This window comes from Balaenoptera acutorostrata, chromosome 20, assembly GCF_949987535.1.
Source record: "Balaenoptera acutorostrata chromosome 20, mBalAcu1.1, whole genome shotgun sequence".
NCBI lineage: Eukaryota > Metazoa > Chordata > Mammalia > Artiodactyla > Balaenopteridae > Balaenoptera > Balaenoptera acutorostrata.
The window spans coordinates 8,415,756-8,433,085 of NC_080083.1; the positions used below are offsets into that span (position 1 = coordinate 8,415,756).

At 45.6% G+C, this 17,330-nt stretch overlaps 2 protein-coding genes and 1 non-coding gene across 5 annotated transcripts in view; 2 read left to right on the plus strand and 1 right to left on the minus strand.

Moving 5' to 3' along the window:
• The window catches only part of NDEL1 (nudE neurodevelopment protein 1 like 1), a 34,709-nt gene extending 32,069 nt beyond the window's left edge, over positions 1-2,640 (minus strand). For all 3 annotated transcript variants that reach the window (XM_057536027.1, XM_007166343.3, XM_007166342.2), the window contains exon 1: positions 2,474-2,640. The gene's annotated coding sequence lies outside the window, so the exon portion shown is untranslated. The remainder of the gene's footprint in view (positions 1-2,473) is intronic.
• Positions 2,641-13,151: 10,511 nt separating this feature from the next.
• Positions 13,152-13,224, plus strand: TRNAR-CCU (transfer RNA arginine (anticodon CCU)). Its single transcript has one exon. It is a non-coding gene; the product is annotated as a tRNA-Arg (tRNA).
• Positions 13,225-14,072: 848 nt separating this feature from the next.
• LOC103016822 (60S ribosomal protein L23a-like) lies at positions 14,073-14,596 on the plus strand. The gene has a single exon (XM_057536347.1). It carries the CDS (start codon positions 14,074-14,076, stop codon positions 14,542-14,544), a length of 471 nt encoding a protein of 156 aa, XP_057392330.1. The 5' UTR covers position 14,073; the 3' UTR covers positions 14,545-14,596.
• The last annotated feature ends 2,734 nt before the right edge of the window (positions 14,597-17,330 follow it).

Genomic DNA, 17,330 nt, shown 5'->3' on the forward strand with positions numbered 1-17,330 from the left:
CACTTCTGGAAGCTATGTGCATATTTCAGTGATACCACCATTACTGAAAACATTTCTAAAACCTCTTCTGGAATAGCCTTGAAGAACCAGATTAAAAAATAAACAAAAAGCTCTTTCTTTGTGGTCATACCTCATTTCTACTGCCTAATTGGTATTATCCAGCTTTATCACTCTAATTTTATTCACAAGACTTAGCCTTTCCAGAAATTGGATTTTTTACAAATAACAAACATTTGCTACCACTGCAGATATTCAAAAGACCCTTCTCAGGGGCAGACCTTTATTGTCATAAAGACAATCTGTTCATTTTGCTTCAAGTTACAGCAGGAGGATGTGTTCACTGTGTTATTTGAAACTATGTAACTGGAGATATTAGACTACAGAAAGTTAGTCAATACAGAAAACTATACTGCTACCAAAAAAAAGAAAAGGCTTTAATGACACATCTACAATCTTCTGAAGCTGAAATGAAAGTAGACAATTATATACTCTTCCCCACTACCCAAATCTTCCCTCAATACCGTGTCCCATACAGATGGAGTGTGAACCCCAGAAGTATGACAACTTCTACATGGGGCATTATCATACTGTGTGTGACCTTCAGATACCTAGCAACTGACAAATCAACTCATTTAGGTATAAAACTGCCTGTCCCAAATGCTATATTTACAAAGAAACTATTCTTTGTGCAATGCTAAGAAAATCCATTTTATATGATATTGTCTCCTTGTTAATAGTTGTAGAATGGACTAGTGAGACTGGAAGAGTTCTTCTGGAATTCACAATAAATAATAGATACCTTTTTACCAAAATTCTTCTACTCCCAAAGGTGACATGTACAGAATTTTAAACTTTTCAAAGTCAATCATAAATATGGTCTCCCTTTTGGTCCTATCAAACTTCTTTTTCTACCTTATGAAGTGCTCAGAAACTTACGTCAGAAGTAATTTTAAACTTTAGTAACCAAATTTATCCCAGTATGACTTAAAATGAGAATAAAAATAAGTTTTGGAGATGTCACAAAAACAATCTAAGTTTTTTACTGAGGTTTCTACTTAAGTGTTCCTCATCCAATTTCAATTTATTTAATTTAAAAAGCCAAAACAGAACAAAAAACAACTGCTTCATAAGATTTCTATCTGGACCCAGTCAACTTGCAACCAGGGCTAGCCAAAGGTTTTTTGTTGTTGTTGTTCCTTCTGATCTCTGATTTTAAATAATAACTTTAATAAAGATTCAGAGACGATACCTTAGCTCCCCTTTATTCTCTTCAACACATGACTTAATGCTGCACTTTACCCGCACCAACTTCATGACTTAGCAAAGCCATTACCCTGTTTCATAAATGGATTAAAAGCAACACAATTTATCAGACAAAATAATTAGCCAGCAACCATGACCAAGTACCAGCGTAGGATTTCTCTTACAACTGAGCAGCAGTTCTTATCCTAGGTAGGTCTGCTCAAAAATATTTGAACACATCTCCTACTAGCTTCTGGTATATTTTTGGCAAGTCAAATTTTCTACTTTGCTTTCTAGCTGAGAAGGGTATAAAAATCCCACAAAAAGAAACCAGAACTCCAAGCCGGGAGACATAAGTCCTGGACCAAGCGAAGCCACTCACCGGCTGGTAGAACCCACAGTAGAAATCACTTAAGCCCCCACCCCATCTGGTCTCAATTTCCCCATCCGTCAAATGGCGAGAAGAGACTCAGGCGCAGCCACTAAGCAGGTGATGAGGTTCAAAGGAGATAGCGAGAGTGTTTGAAACGAGTGAAGGCGCTACAGAGCTGTAACGAAATTATCAGGAGTGAAAGAACCCTCAATTCCTTGGCAAAACGTAAAGAGTTACTTCGTTGCTTACCAACAACAAAAAAGAAAGGCCAGCACAAGCAACCCGAACCCGTTTGGGGACACTTTTCTGAACTCCAAGAGGGGTGCTGAGCAGCTCGGGACAGGCAGTTACGGGAATGCCACCGGAGCCCAAGGTGGGCTGCTTCCGCTCTGGCCCCCCGCGGGAGAGAAGCGAGGGGAGTTCAAAATCCAACCCGGCTCCGAACCACCCTCCCAGCTGACGGGATGGGGGAGGGGCGGTGGAGAAGGAGGGCTGAGCTGCCGCCGCCACCTCCAACGGAGCCGCTCCTTGCGCCACCAGCGCCCGGGCCCACGGTGCCACGTCCCGGCCTTCGTCCCCGCCATCCCTCACCCCACCCGCGGACGCGGGCACATCCTAGGGAGACCGCCCGGCTCGCTCCCTTCCAGGCGCCCCAGTGGGCCACACCTCGGACCAGGGCGGGAGAGAGCAGTCAGAGCGGTTGGAACAGTTGCCGCCGGACTGGTCGCCCCGGAACCCGGGCCCGGCCCGGCGGGGCCTCGGACACAGCCCCCGGGCTGGCAGGCTCCCCGGGGACAGGCCTCGGCGCCGCCGGCTCGGCCCAGCGCCCTCGGGAGCGGCCCCGCACCACAGGCTCACCTCCAATGTGTCAAAAGCGCATGTTCGCCGCCGCTCGACCGACGTCTCCTCTCCGCTGGCCTGGCCAGGCCCGCCCAGCCGCTCAGCTCCGCTCCCCTCCGCAGCCTTGAGCTCCACTCCGCGCACCTCCGCGCCCGGCTCCTCCCCAACACGTCAGAGCCTGCCTGGGTGTCCGAGGCCATTCTGTGACGCACGGGGGCGGGGCTCTGAGCATGCGCGCGAGCTCGGGGCGGCCTGGGCGGGGCTGTGGCGAGAATGGTGTCACGGGGGGCGGGGCCGCGCCGGGCCCGGCGCGCTGACGTCAAGCTAGCGGCGGCCTTCTGCGCCGGTGTTCTGGGCTCCACTGCGTGTCGTTTGCGACCTTCGTGGTTCCCTAAAAGGGCTCTACGTTCGGGAAAGTGGCATCACCGTGGATGACAACCTGCCTCCCGGTTTTCAGCCACCAAGTCCTGCAAGTATCTGTTTCAGTGTTCCCGTTTGTAAGAAGAACCTCGGCTCAGATTTCACCTCCGAGTCCACCTCGACCACCCAATTCAGGCGTATTCTAGCCCCCTCATCACTCCCTCTCACGAAGACCTCTGTTGTTTCTACGGCAGTCCCACTAGCTGAAATTTTATACTACTTCTTGTCTTCCTCCAGTAAAATGTAAGTTCCACGAGAACCGGAGCCTCATTCCTTTTTTATCCCAGCAGATAGCTTGGTCCCAGGCACAAAGTGGGAGCGCAAATATTTGCTGAATGAATGACTGGACTCGTTGAGGGCACCGAGGGAATATAAATATTTCCACTTGTATATTTTATATATCTAAGCATATATTTATTCATGTAAATATGCATGTGTATGTGTTTTCACTCCCTTGGGCCCCCAACTAATGGAATCCATTTTATTTATACATACATATTCCCCCCCCAGGAGACTTGGAGAAGGGGGGGCGGGGTGAACTGGCTCAGATAGAGGAGGATGGGCAACTGCTTAGGGAGTGAAAACTTGAAGAAACAGAGCTGTTTTTAAAACAATTTTAGGAACTTTTGCTGTGTAATGTATAACATAATTCTCTCTGATGTCAGTGCTCTTGGGATTGGGTTTGTGAGGTTTCTGGACACAGTGATGTGTAAGGTCTCAAGGTGAGAACAAGGTGAGCCTGGGAGATCCAGTTATATTTTTGAGGGCATGGACATAAACAGGAGCAGTGCAAGATAGATTCTAAGAGGTGTCCAAATCAATGAAAATCAAAGATGTTATTAATGGGATTGTGGGAAGGATGGCTCCTCGAACTAGACTCTGAAAAGATCATGATAATAATAATAATAATGAGTAGTTCACTTTTGTTGTGCCATTTGTATGTACTGGCAATTGTGCTAAATGCTTGGTTTGCATAATTTAATTCTCACAATGACCCCATGAGATAGGTGCTGTTATTATTCCCAGCCTACCAAAGAGGAGACCAAGACCCAGTAAGATGAGGTTGCCCAAGGTCACTTAACTAGAAAAAAGAGGACTCGAGGTTCAAACCCACCTAGTCTGGATTATCTAACTCGAGAAACCACACTATTAACCACTACTCTACTGCCACTCAAGAAAGGGGACTATTAATAACAACCACTTACTGGGCTAGAGCCCTGTGCTAAGAGCTTTACGTACATTTCCTCATAAGCAGCTTGTGAGGCTAAAATTATTACATGCATTTTATATATTGGAAAACTGAGGCCCGGGGAGCTGAGGTTTAAACCCAAGCAGGTCTTAGTGCAAGCCCAGTGACCTGGGACATCATGGAAGCCTGCGACCTCATCCACCAGGGCACAGCTTCAGCCAGGAAAGCAGAGCCCCAGAGGTGATGAGCAGGGAGGACTTCCTGTGCATCTGATGCCAAGAAAGAACAGTCCCACCCCAAGAGCAAATAAAGGCTGCAGCTCTGGTCCCTGCCAAGTCCTGGGAAACACACTGAGTCACCTAATGGCAGGCCAGGGCCTGCAGAAAATGTGGGCGTCATCTTCCAGGCCACCACCCCTCCCACCCAGCCTGGACCAGAACTGGTATTTGTCAGGACTGGTGTGTTGGCCCCATCTGAATGAATGGCCTTTGCTTGGCAGGGCTCTCAGAGGTATCAAAGCCCTGTACTGAACTCCCTCCTCTGTGTTGGTTGAGTTTTCTCCAAAGTAACAGCAACCTTTGCCCCACTCCCTGCTTCCAGTTTGTCCATCCCAGGAAAATAAAGTGGAGGTAAAGACGGAAGGCAGCCTCTAAGGGGAACAGAAGTTACAATCAGCTTTGTGAAGGCAGAAAGGTGAGTGAGGGTTGCCCCACCCTCTGCCTTCATAAACCATTAGGCAGGGGTTTGCTGAGGCATGGGTCCCAATCCAAGGTGTTTCTTGGACCAAGCCAAGGTGGTCAACGTCACAGCCCCCGAGAGCATCCCACCTTCCCTACCACAAACTCCGAGACCCGGGAAACAGAGGCCAGCTTCCAACGCTGGAAGAGGAGGGGTTGACCAGCTGCCTTAGGAGAGGTCTGGACACTAACACAGACTCCAGCCAATGAGAATGTGGACTCCAGCCAATGAGAATGTGGACTCCAGCCACTTCACACACTCACAAAAGGTGATGCGGTGCACACAGGCCTGCCGTGAAAACTCTGAGGAGATGGGGCATGTGAAACTAGTGAATCAGGGGAGCAGACACCTCCAACTCAAAGGTTTGATTCAGTCTGATCTCCATATCTCTTTGGCCAGCTGTTTTCTGCTAAGCTATAGGGGCATCAATCAGGCTGGGCAAGGGACTCCCAAAGGCCGGCTAGTTACTAATGGCCTGCTGGATACGTCCACAAGATTCCCATCACCACCTCCAGCTCTTCATGTCTAAACCTCAAACAGGTTCTCCATTTGCCACAGCTGAAATTTCCAGAAAGGGTTTCACGTTTCTGCCAATGGTGTCATTACTCCCCTAGTCACGAAGGCACTAAAGCCTCGTCAACTCACCCTTCATTATCCCCTTCCCCAGCTTTCACTTCACTCACGTGAAATGAAATCTGAAAGACTTTCCCTTCATAAACTCTCAAATAAATACATTTCCAGTCTTCTGCCCCTGCATCTCCCGAGTCCAAAGTATCCCTTCCCGAACTTCTCTCCCTCGAATTGCTTGTTCCAGCCCTGCAGTGCACACCGCCATCAGAATAACCTTTCTAAAATCCCACTGTGTACAGAGCATCACAGGCAACAAAACTTGTTTTGGTGTCCTACTGCCTTTGTGATAAAACACGAACTACGAAGTCTGGCATTCAAGGTCCTCCCAAAGCAACTCCAACCCACTTCTCCTGTCTCCGTCCTGCAGTTTACCTAGCTGGGTCTAATCAGACCCTCCACTGTGTACCCCAAATGGACAATTCCCTTCCTCTCTGGGCCTTTTATTGACTTCCACTGCCCGATGCGCTACAGCTGCTCCCTAGGGCCAGCCTGCATTCCTCTCTGCCTTTTAAAGTCTCGCTCATTGCTACCTCTTCCAGGAAGCCTTCCCTGATACCTAAAGCCCCAAAGTGAGTGCTCCTTCCTCTCGGGAGGAAGGAACTACGTAGAGCCCTGCATAGTTCACAGGAGACTTACTGAACACGGCCTTTTGGTCATGGAGGTGTCTGACCTCCCCCAAGGAACCAAAGCTCACTGAGCACAGGAATAATGTTGATTGTCCTAATATCTGCCAGCAACAGGCACTTAGCAAACACTCATTTAACATGCTTCAATGAAAGTGAGAGAGGGAATTCCCTGGCGGTCCAATGGTTAGGACTCGGCACTTTCACTGCCAGAGCCTGGGCTCGATCCCTGATGGGGGAACTAAGATCCTGCAAGCCGCGCGGTGCAGCAGGTGGGAGAATGAATCAATGGTTTGGTGGCAATAACTCCAAATGCAAAACTGACAGCACTTTCTGGAAAATGCCCCACATTCTGAGAAAAATTACCATAGAGAGAGAAGATTTTCACTGGTCTGAAAGGCTGAACTTAGGTGATGCTAGGTTACAAAGGAACTGGGATTTGGACCATGAGCAATTATGACTTTTCTCTAGCCCCAAACTTAAAACTCAGTCTATAGGGACTTCCCTGGTGGCGAAGTGGTTAAGAATCTGCCTGTCATTGCAGGGGACATGGGTTCGAGCCTGGGTCCGGGAAGATCCCACAGCCCGCGGAGCAACTCAGCCCGTGCGCCACAACTACTAAGCCCATGTGCCACAACTACTGAGCTCGCATGCCACAACTACTGAAGCCCGTGCGCTTAGAGCCCATGCTCCGCAACAAGAGAAGCCACTGCAATGAGAAGCCCACGCACCGCAACGAAGAGTAGCCCCCACTTGCCGCAACTAGAGAAAGCCTGTGCACAGCAACAAAGACCCAATGCAGGCAAAAATAAATAAATAAATAAATACTAAAAAAACTCAGTCTATAGCATCCACAATCTCCAAAGCAACATCTTTTGCTTTTGTAATTTACAATAACTACTAGTTGTTTTTTTTTAATTTAAAAAAACTATACACTTGGACCTTGAGGTGAGAAGTGATTTGATAAAGTTTTTCACTCATCAGCTATGGGTTTATAGTGCTTGTTCTGTTCTAGGCCCTGGGGCTTCAACCATATAACTATAAAAAGCACACCCCACCCACATGGAGCTCATATTCTAATGGAGAAGACAGTAAGCAAATAGACAAATTTATTTCTGTCAGGTCATGACAAGTACTATAAAGAAACACACCAGGATAAGAGGATAAGGTGTGGCAGGGGCTGCTGCTGAGGGAAAATAGGGCTTAATGCTCAGGGGATTCTTCTCCGTAAAACTGTCAAGGCCCTTAAAATAAAGGGCTGCTATATACAATGCAACAGAGATGTGAAATTAAGAACATAAAAATATGTGCAGATGCCTTAAATAGAGAAGTTTATCTTACTTTCCATCATAGTGCCTGGCAGAGAGTGGCCACTCAGTAAATATTGGTTGAATGAATGACTTGCTGGGTGGTCTACAGAATGCCAGAGCCTTCAACCAGCTGGTAAATTTCCCCTTCCAAGATAAGGAATGATAACCAGTTCATGGCTGATTCAAAAATGCCCACCTCTGTGCACCCCTATGTTCATAGCAGCACTACTCACAATAGCCAAGACATGGAAACTTAAATGTCCATCAACAGATGAAAGGATAAAGAAGGTGAAGTATATGTATATCTATACATATACAATGGAATATTACTCAGCCATAAAAACAATGAAATAATTCCATTTGCAGCAACATGGATGGACCTAGAGGTTGTCATACTAAGTGAAGTAAGTCAGAAAGAGAAAGACAAATACCATATGATATCACTTATATGGGGAATCTAAAATATGACACAAATGAACTTATCTACGAAACAGAAACAGACTCACAGACATAGAGAAGACACTTGTGGTTGCCAAGGGGGAGGGGAGGTGGGGGAGGGAGGATTGCGTGTTTGGGATTAGCAGATGCAAACTATTACACATAGAATGGATTAACAACAAGGTCCTATTGTATAGCACAGGGAACTGTATTCAGTATCCTGTGATAAACCGTAATGGTTTCATGAAGAATATGAAAAAGAATGTGTGTGTGTATATACACACAACTGAATCACTTTTCTGTACAGCAGAAATTAACACAACACTGTAAATCAACTGTACTTCAATAAAATAAATTTTTTTTTAAATGCCCACTTCTGGTGGGTCCCTAACCCTTGACTCAGCCAGCCATCAAGAGCTCAGCCTAGGGTATCCCTGTACCAAAGGGAAAAGGAAGTTCCATTTGTTGCCTTTATTGCATCTTCGGTAGCTTCTTGAGCAAACAGTGCTCACCAACTACCCAAAGCAACTCAGGCTCCCAAACCTCAGCTCTTCCATAGAATCTGTCCCCTAAATTTCAAACTCCAGTTGGCTGTAAGTCAACAGAAAGGCAGGAAGTGGGTACGATGACTTTGTTATGCGGGGTTTTAGGTTCCGAACCTTGCTCTTCCTTCCCTTTCTGTGGTGTCTGAAAACTGCAGCCTGCTTCTGGCCCTCGCAGGGTGCTTCGCCCTCTGAGGGCCTCCAGGTGTAGCTCGCTGACCAGTGGGGCTCTTGCAGGTGAGAAAAATGAGGACAATTTAGGTAGAGCCTGCAACAACAGGCCTTCCTGCCAGGGTCCTGCAGAAACCCTGCAGGGTCCTGCAGAAAGGGCCCTCGTCCTCATCTGGGGGGCAAACTGAGGTTGCCAGAGTCTCTTTCCCCTATCGATGGACCCGGATATCCTGCCGCGCCCCCCCCATGAATCTCTTGGAGCTGCCCCGTTTCTTCCCCAGAAGCCTCCCGGAACTGTGGACTTCCTCCTGTTCTGGAGCTGTCCGCAGCCTCGTGGGCTTCCTGGCCTCAGAGCCTCCACTCCCCCAAGCTTCGGTCTTCACTGTCAGCCCTGGCCCCCACCCCAGCCCCCTCATGGTCGCTACCCACACCCCAGAGTGACAGCCGCGTCCACAGAATAGGATGCCACAACACTGTTAATTGCTAATTTGGTTAGCGCCTGGCAACCCCAAGGGCTCTTTTTTTTTTTTTTAATGAGGATCTTGAATCAGATGCGTATGTTTGATTGATTGATTGATTGATTTTGGCTGTGTTGGGTCTTCGTTTCTGTGCGAGGGCTTTCTCCAGTTGTGGCAAGCGGGGGCCACTCTTCATCGCGATGCGCGGTCCTCTCACCGTCGCGGCCTCTCTCGTTGCGGAGCACAGGCTCCAGACGCGCAGGCTCAGCAGTTGTGGCTCACGGGCCCAGCCGCTCTGCGGCATGTGGGATCTTCCAAGGCCAGGGCTCAAACCCGTGTCCCCTGCATTAGCAGGCAGATTCTCAACCACTGCGCCACCAGGGAAGCCCACCCCAAGGGCTCTTGACATCACACCTACATAAACAGTGTGACTGTCCCCAGACAGAAGCGATATCTGCTCATACACCTTTGCACAGACAAGGTGGCACCAGTTTTGCCTACTCGCAAACCATTCTAATGAAATGACAGGGCTTAGAAGAAATGGGATGTTTCTTACCAACCTGAGCTGACTGTCATCAGGCAATTTCAGCCAAATTCCCATTACCAGTAAACCAATGAGTCAAAGTTACCAGGAATGAAAGATCATGAATTCAACCATTAAACAAATATAATTGAGTGCCTGGCACTGTTCTAGGCCCCAGAGATAGGGCAGGCAACAAAACAAGCTTACAGAAAAGAAGGGAAAGAATAGAAACCGAAAAAAGATAAAGAAACATTAGCATGTCAGACAGTTATAAGTACTGAGGAGGAAAAAAGGAGCCAGGACTTTTCAATATTTTATACTTAGGGTGGCATTTAAGGCAGCACCTGGCGTGTGGTAAGCCCTTAACATTTGTTGAGTGAATAAAAAACTTGCAGAGAATGTTAAGTTCTGAGTTATTTTCGTCGCTCTCTTCTGCTGCTCCCTCTTTCTCCTTTTTCTTTCTTTCATCAAAGCACTTTTATCCTTTAGAACTCTACTAAAAAACTCCCCTATTAAAAAATGAGCAATTGACAAAATTGAAAAACACAGGGGGCTAACAAACATATCACATTCCACCGTGCTCCAAATCAAAACCATTCAAAGTAGCACAGCAAAGAAGGGATTCTATATTTCATCCAACAAACATATGAGATTTTTAAAACATCAGACTACAAAGTGGAGACAAGAACACAGAGAAACCAGCACTCTTGTGTACAGTGCGAAGGGGGTGCCCCATGTGTGAGTTTTCCTGGCAGACAGTTGAGTGGCTTGAGCCAGAAACTTACAAATATGCAGCCCTTGCAATCTAGCCTCTCCTAGGAATTTACCTGAAGAGAAATTATCAAGGATGTGTGTAAAGATTTATCCATGAAGATGTTCATCAAAGCACTGTTTGGCAAAAAAATTAGAAATAACCTAGACGAAAAGATCAGTTAAGTGGAATTATGTGATAGCCACACAATAGAATAGTAGATAGTTGGTAACAATGATGGTATGAAAGAATATTAACAATGAAACAGATGAATAAAGCAGTTAACTCAATATGTATAATAGGGTCCCACTTTTGTAAAACAGAAATACATACATATGTTCTACATGGAAAATGTCTGGAAAGATAGACACCAAAATGATGTTAACAGTGGTCATCTATGGGAGGTGAGATCACAGGTAATTTTCTCTCATCTGTCCTTCCTTTTTTGTTTCTTTTCTGTATTTTTAACCAAAAATAATTAACTGTATAATTTTTTAAGTTTTAAAAAAGTAAGAATGCATCCAAACTTAAAGCTAGATCATTGCCTCAAAATTCGTTCCAAATGATTTTCCTAAGTTTGTGGCTTTAGGACCATTTTAAAATCCAGCCTTTCAGCCAAGTCACTCTAGCAGATACAAGAGTGACGTGGCACTCAGGTGTCGGTAAGCTTCAGTAGGAGGGTTCCTAATTCTATAGCACAGATCATAAGAATTAATTCCCTTCCCTGGCGGTCCAGTGGTTAGGACTCTGCACTTCCACTGCCAGGGGCGCAGGTTCAATCCCTGGTCAGGGAACTAAGATCCCGCAAGCCATGTGGCATGGCCAAAAAAACCAAAGAATTAATTCCTCCTGCTATGACTCCCTAGTTAGCCCAACCTGATGTTATTCTCTCCTGTAAACATATATGTGCTGGTTCCACAGGTGTAAAGTTTCCACCCCACAATCTTTTAAATGTCATATCTTCTACACATCCATTAACTGATGACATAATGATATTTGGGACTTTGATGGAACCATCTGGGATGTCAACTATAGGTAATCTGGAATGTAAGGATTGCTTCTCCAGGGGTCACTTGTCTGGTGACCATTATCTAAATAAGGGGAACAATACCCTGACCATTTATAATTATAACCTAATTGGTAAAATGACAGTCCATGGGACCTCAGAGGCAATTTCACACTAGTTTTCATCTATTCCTGTACAATAACAACACAGGCCTTGATGTCCACTTTGAAAATTACAACAAGTGGGTTTTGGGGGCCTCTACATGGAAAATATCTTCTGCTCAAAATTAGGAGAAAGGGCTTTACTCAGGAGAGTCCTGGCCACAGAAGCCAATTTTGATTCATAAATGCTGAAATGCAGAAATAAAACATCCTAGGTTTGCTGTTAATCACAGTAGAAATGTCCCTTCTATGAAAAGAAAAGAAGCATCCCTTTAGAGGGATGCAGCCCAGGCAGAAGAGAAGACATTAATTAAAGTGCTGGGGGCAGGATAAGCGGGGAGCAGAGGAGCCCTTTCTTCAAGCACGTTGCTGTTTCAACAATTTTCGAAAGTCTTCTGTTGACAGGATGGTTGTTAAAACCCTGATAAAAAGATATTAGAGGAAGTACAGGACTTCCCTGGTGGCGCAGTGATTAGGAATCCGCCTGCCAATGCAGGGGACACGGGTTTGAGCTCTGGTCCGGGAAGATCCCACGTGCCTCGGAGCAACTAAGCCCATGCGCCACAACTACTGAGCCTGCGCTCTAGAGTCCGTGGGCCACAACTACTGAGCCCGCGTGCCACAACTACTGAAGCCCACGCGCCTAGAGCCCATGCCCCGCAACAAAAGAAGCCACCGCAATGAGAAGCCCGCGCACGGCAACAAAGTAGCCCCTGCTCGCCGCAACTAGAGAAAGCCCGTGCACAGCAACGAAGACCCAACACAGCCAAAAATAAAGTAAATTAAAAAAAAAAAGATATAAAGCAAGAGGCCCAGACACACAGAGGAGGTGATCAAAGGGTGGCAAGCTCCACCCTCCACCCCGAGCCAAAGGTGCAGGCACCAGCCCTTCTCAGGGCTCCCCACCTGGTGTGAGAACCCAGTCCCGCCTGCTCCTCTTCCCTAACCTCCACCTTAGGAATTCAGGTGTTTGCTCCTCTCTGGAGAATCAGCCCCATCATAGGTGATTTTGCTTCCCTTCTCTGAACCTCAGTTTCTTTATCTGTAAAACGTGCAGATTGGACCAGATGATAACAGTTCCCACACCCTCCTGGGGGCGCTTAGACCCTGCCTCTCCTTGGCCAGTTTGCCCAGTGTGATGGCAGGGTCAGCCCCGTCCTAGATGGGTGGGGGTAGGTGACCGAGAACCGTCTCATTCCTGCCAGCGTTCCTTTGCTATGCCCCGGGATCGCTGAACTTGCAGAATAAACCGCCTTCAAGTGCATCTAACATCTGGTGTATTCATTTCCTGAAGCTGCTGTAACAAAGTACCACAAGCTTAGCGCTTAAAACAACCCACATTGATTCTCTTACGGTTCTGGAGGTCCGATGTCCAAAATGAGACGTATGGGACTAAAATCAAGGTATTGGCAGGCCTGGTTCCGTCTGGAGTTTCCAGGGAGAACCAGTTCCTTGCCGCTTGCAGCTTCCAGGGGCCACAGCGTTCCTGAGCTCGTGACCGCATCACTCCAGTGGCTGTTTCTGTTATCACGTTGCCTTCTCTGACTCCTCCTGCCTCCCTCTTATAAGGACCTTTCTGATTACGTTGGGCCCACCCAGATAATCCAGCCCAGCAGGAGGAAGAGGAGGAAGTTTATTCTCTGGGGAAACTAAACCAGAGAAGCTCCAGACCTGGGACACTGGGCATACCGGAGAGCAAGGCTGAATCAGTACAGTATAAAGGGAAGCGGGGGACTTCCCTGGTGGTCCAGTGGTTAAGACTCCGTACTCCTAATGCAGGGGGCCTGGGTTTGATCCCTGGTCAGGGAACTAAAGATCCCGCACACAGCAACAAAGATCCCGCACGAAGATCTCTCATGCCATCCTCAACTAAGACCTGGCACAGCCAAATATTATAAATAAGTAAATAAATAAATGTTTAAAAAAAAAGGGGGGGGAGCCGGAGAGGGAGGGGGAATACTTCAAAGGCTGAATATCAATGATAAGACCCCAGCTGCCTTCCCCGATGGTCTCCCAGAATGCCAACAGCCTGTACCCTCCAAGCAGGAGATCGGAGAGCTCTTCTCCACAGGATAATCTCCCCATTGCAAAACCCTTAACTTAAAACCGCAAAGTTCTTTTTTGCCATAAAAGGTAACATACTCACAGGTTCTGGGGATTAGGACCTGGACATCTTTGGGGGCTATTATTCTGCCTACCACATCTGATGCTCCAGTTTTACCACCTTCACGATATTTGCCATTTCTGCTTTTCATCTTTGAATTTTTCTTTGAATCAGATCACTTTCTAAGAAAATGAACTTAAAAAATATTCATATCAGGGACTTCCCTGGTAGTCCAGTGGGTAAGACTCCGAGGTCCCACTGTAGGGGGCCCGGGTTTGATCCCTGGTCAGAGAACAAGATCCCACATGCCGGAACTAAGAGTCCACGTGCTGCAACTAAAAGATCCCACGTGCCACAACCTAAAAAAGATCCCATATGCCGCAACAATTATCTCGCATGCCAGAACTAAGACCTGGTGCAGCCAAAATAAATAAATAAATATTTTTTAAAAACAATCATATCTATGAAGTTACAGAATTGATTGCTAGTCGTATTTTCCCTACTATTTCATAAGTTAAATACATGACTATTAAGATGTCATCCTTTTCACGAAGATGGCGCCGAAGGCGAAGAAGGAAGTCCCTGCCCCTCCCAAAGCCGAGGCCAAAGCAAAGGCTTTGAAGGCCAAGAAAGCAGTGTTGAAAGGCGTACACAGCCACAAAAAAAAGAAGATCCGGATGTCACCCACCTTCCGACGGCCCAAAACACTGCGGCTCAGGAGGCAGCCCAAATATCCTCAGAAGAGCGCCCCTAGGGGAAACAAGCTTGACCACTATGCCATCATCAAGTTCCCCCTCACCACCGAGTCAGCCATGAAGAAAATAGAAGACAACAACACACTGGTGTTCATTGTGGATGTCAAGGCCGACAAGCACCAAATTAAACAGGCTGTGAAGAAGCTCTATGACATTGATGTGGCCAAGGTCAACACCCTGATCAGGCCTGATGGAGAGAAGAAGGCATATGTTCGACCGGCTCCTGACTATGACGCTTTGGATGTTGCCAACAAAATTGGGATCATCTAAACTGAGTCCAGCTGACTAATTCTAAATATAAAAGTTTTCACTATTAAAAAAAAAAAAAAGATGTCAAATGTTCAAGGACCTACTACTGCACAGTACAGGGAACTCTACTCAATATTCTGTAATGGCCTATATGGGAAAAGAATCTAAAAACGAGTGGATATGTGTATATGTATAACAGATTCACTTTGCTGTATACCTGAAACTAACACAACATTGTAAATCAACTATACTCCAATTTTAAAATATATATATATATATACATTAAAAAAGATGTCTGTACACCTGAAAATACCACAACATTGTTAATCAACTATACTCCAATATAAAAAAAAAGTTTTAAAAAAATGTCAAATGTTCATCTCTGCACCACATAACATCACTGTGCGTGCCACCAGTAGTACACAGACTGTCCTTTGGGGAAAAAAAATAGAGTCCAGCCTCCTGATTTTACAGAATAGGGTAATTTATCCACGAAGGCACAGCAGCAAAGAGCAAAACAGCGGCTACACCCACGACTTCTTCCTCCCGTCTCGGTGCTCATTAATCACAGCTTGAAAGGATGTCAGCTTTTTCTTAATAGCATCTCGCGTTGGTGATTCATATCATTTAGGGCTCAGTTCCCCTTCGGCTACACTCCCGGATATTTTATATTTGGAAAGTGGGGTTTCCTAGTGCTTCCCCTATGGACCAACATCCATGCATCCTACTTATCTGTGTTGAGCAGAGGGTGTTTACTTGACCCACATCTGGACAGCGTCCAGGTCCCAGGGAAGAATGCACTGCAAAGGGAGGTCCGTAACCAGTGGTGACTTTGTACTGTGCCCCTTGGCATGTGTCCCAGCTGCTGACTGAACCTGGAAACAGCTTTTAAGAAGACAGAGTTCCTTTCCAATACACAGGGTGTGGGATGATATAATTGCCCTCCTTTTACATAACAACTGGCATGCAATAAAAATAGCTTTCAGAAACGAAACTCAGTTATTTGTAGTGAGGTGGATGGACCTAGAGTCTGTCATACAGAGTGAAGTAAGTCAGAAAGAGAAAAACAAATACCGTATGCTAACGCATATATATGGAATCTAAAAAAAAAAAAGGTACTGATAAACCTAGTACCTAGTTTCAGGGCAGGAATAAAGAGGTAGACATAGAGACTGGACTTGAGGACATGGGGTGGGAGGGGGAAGCTGGGGCGAAGTGAGAGTAGCATCGACGTATATACATTACCGAATGTAAAATAGTTGGTTGGTGGGAAGCAGCAGCATAGCACGGGGAGACTGGCTCAGTGATTTGCAAGGACCTAGAGGGGTGGGATAGGGAGGATGGGAGGGAGGCTCAAGAGGGAGGGGATATGGGGACATGTGTATGCATATGGCTGATTCGCTTTGTGCAACAGAAACTAACACAGTATTGTGAAGCAATTATACTCCAATAAATATATATTAAAAAAATTAAAAATTAAAAAAAAAGCTTTCATTTATTGGATACTTCATCTGGGACAGGTCCTGTGATAAGTGCTTTACACACATCCATTCACAACAACCCTATGAAGTAGCTGTTAGTGTTCCCACTTTACAGTTGAGAACACCATGTCTCAGAGAGGTTAAGCAACTTGTCCAGAATCACACAGCTAGTGTGACAAAGTCTATATTCATAGAACCTCAGAAGATAAAAGAAAACTTAGAAATCTACCTGAGATGAGTAATGCCAATGAGGAAACCAGAGAGGTTGAGCAACCTGCCCAAGGACACACAGTTTAGTGGCAGACTCAGGGACAAAATTCAGGTCTTCAACTCTCAGACCATTTTGTTCTTTCAGGTTTTCTCTCTCTTAAGCTATTATTTCTTGGATGATTTTTTTCAGATGCCTACCTGATCAGCTTCTCTTTTCTCATTATTGCATACATCTCTCCTCCCTGGTGCTTTTGCCCCTCATCATTTTCTCTCTAATTGAAAGCTGTGGAGGAATCTAATGAGAATCCCAGAGCGACCCTTCCCCATCTCTCCCTCTGACCCACAGAAAAAAAAAGAAAGTGCTAGAAAATCTCCATGAGTCTGTATACATTAATTTGGAATGAGTAATAATTTAACCAGAAAAGGATTAACGTTTACCTTCATCCTTTCCCCCCCCAAAAGAAATTGCTAAGCAGATACACAGTGGAAAACAAGGTTAGATGGGGATATGATCAAAAGAGGAAATTGTTAATGCAAATTTTAACCTAGTAAGACCCTAAATGTCCATCAAAGGGAACTGACTGAATCAATGATCATATAGCCACACAATGGAATACCAGGTAGCCACGAATGATAATGTCATAGAACACTGTGTAATAATATGAGAACAAATTATGATTAGTAAGTCGAAAGCATGAATACAAAATAAAATGACTCCGATTTTTATAAGTATATACCCACAGAAAAAAAAAAGACTGGAAGGATATATTTATAACTGGTGGCTATCTCTAGGTGATTTATATTTTCTTTTTTGTGTTTATCTGTATTTTCCAAATTTCCTACAGTGAACACAGATTACTTTTATAATCCAAGGGAGAAAAAAATTCATCAAATTCTTGACATAGTCATTAAGAACTGCTGTTTTCTGAAGCCTATGCTCTGAGATCGCATATCCAGGAAAATAAGGGATCGACCACAAACCTCTTTCCTGAGCTGGCCATATGTTAACAATTTAACAATTATTCTACTCCAGTAGAAAGATGAGCAATGAACATAAATAAGTGGTTCACTGAAGAAATACGAACAGCCAATAAACACGTGAGAAGATCCTCAATC

Coding starts and splice junctions, on each gene's coding strand:
- LOC103016822 (XM_057536347.1), top strand. CDS start 14,074: ATGGCGCCGAAGGCGAAGAAGGAAGTCCCTGCCCCTCCCAAAGCCGAG.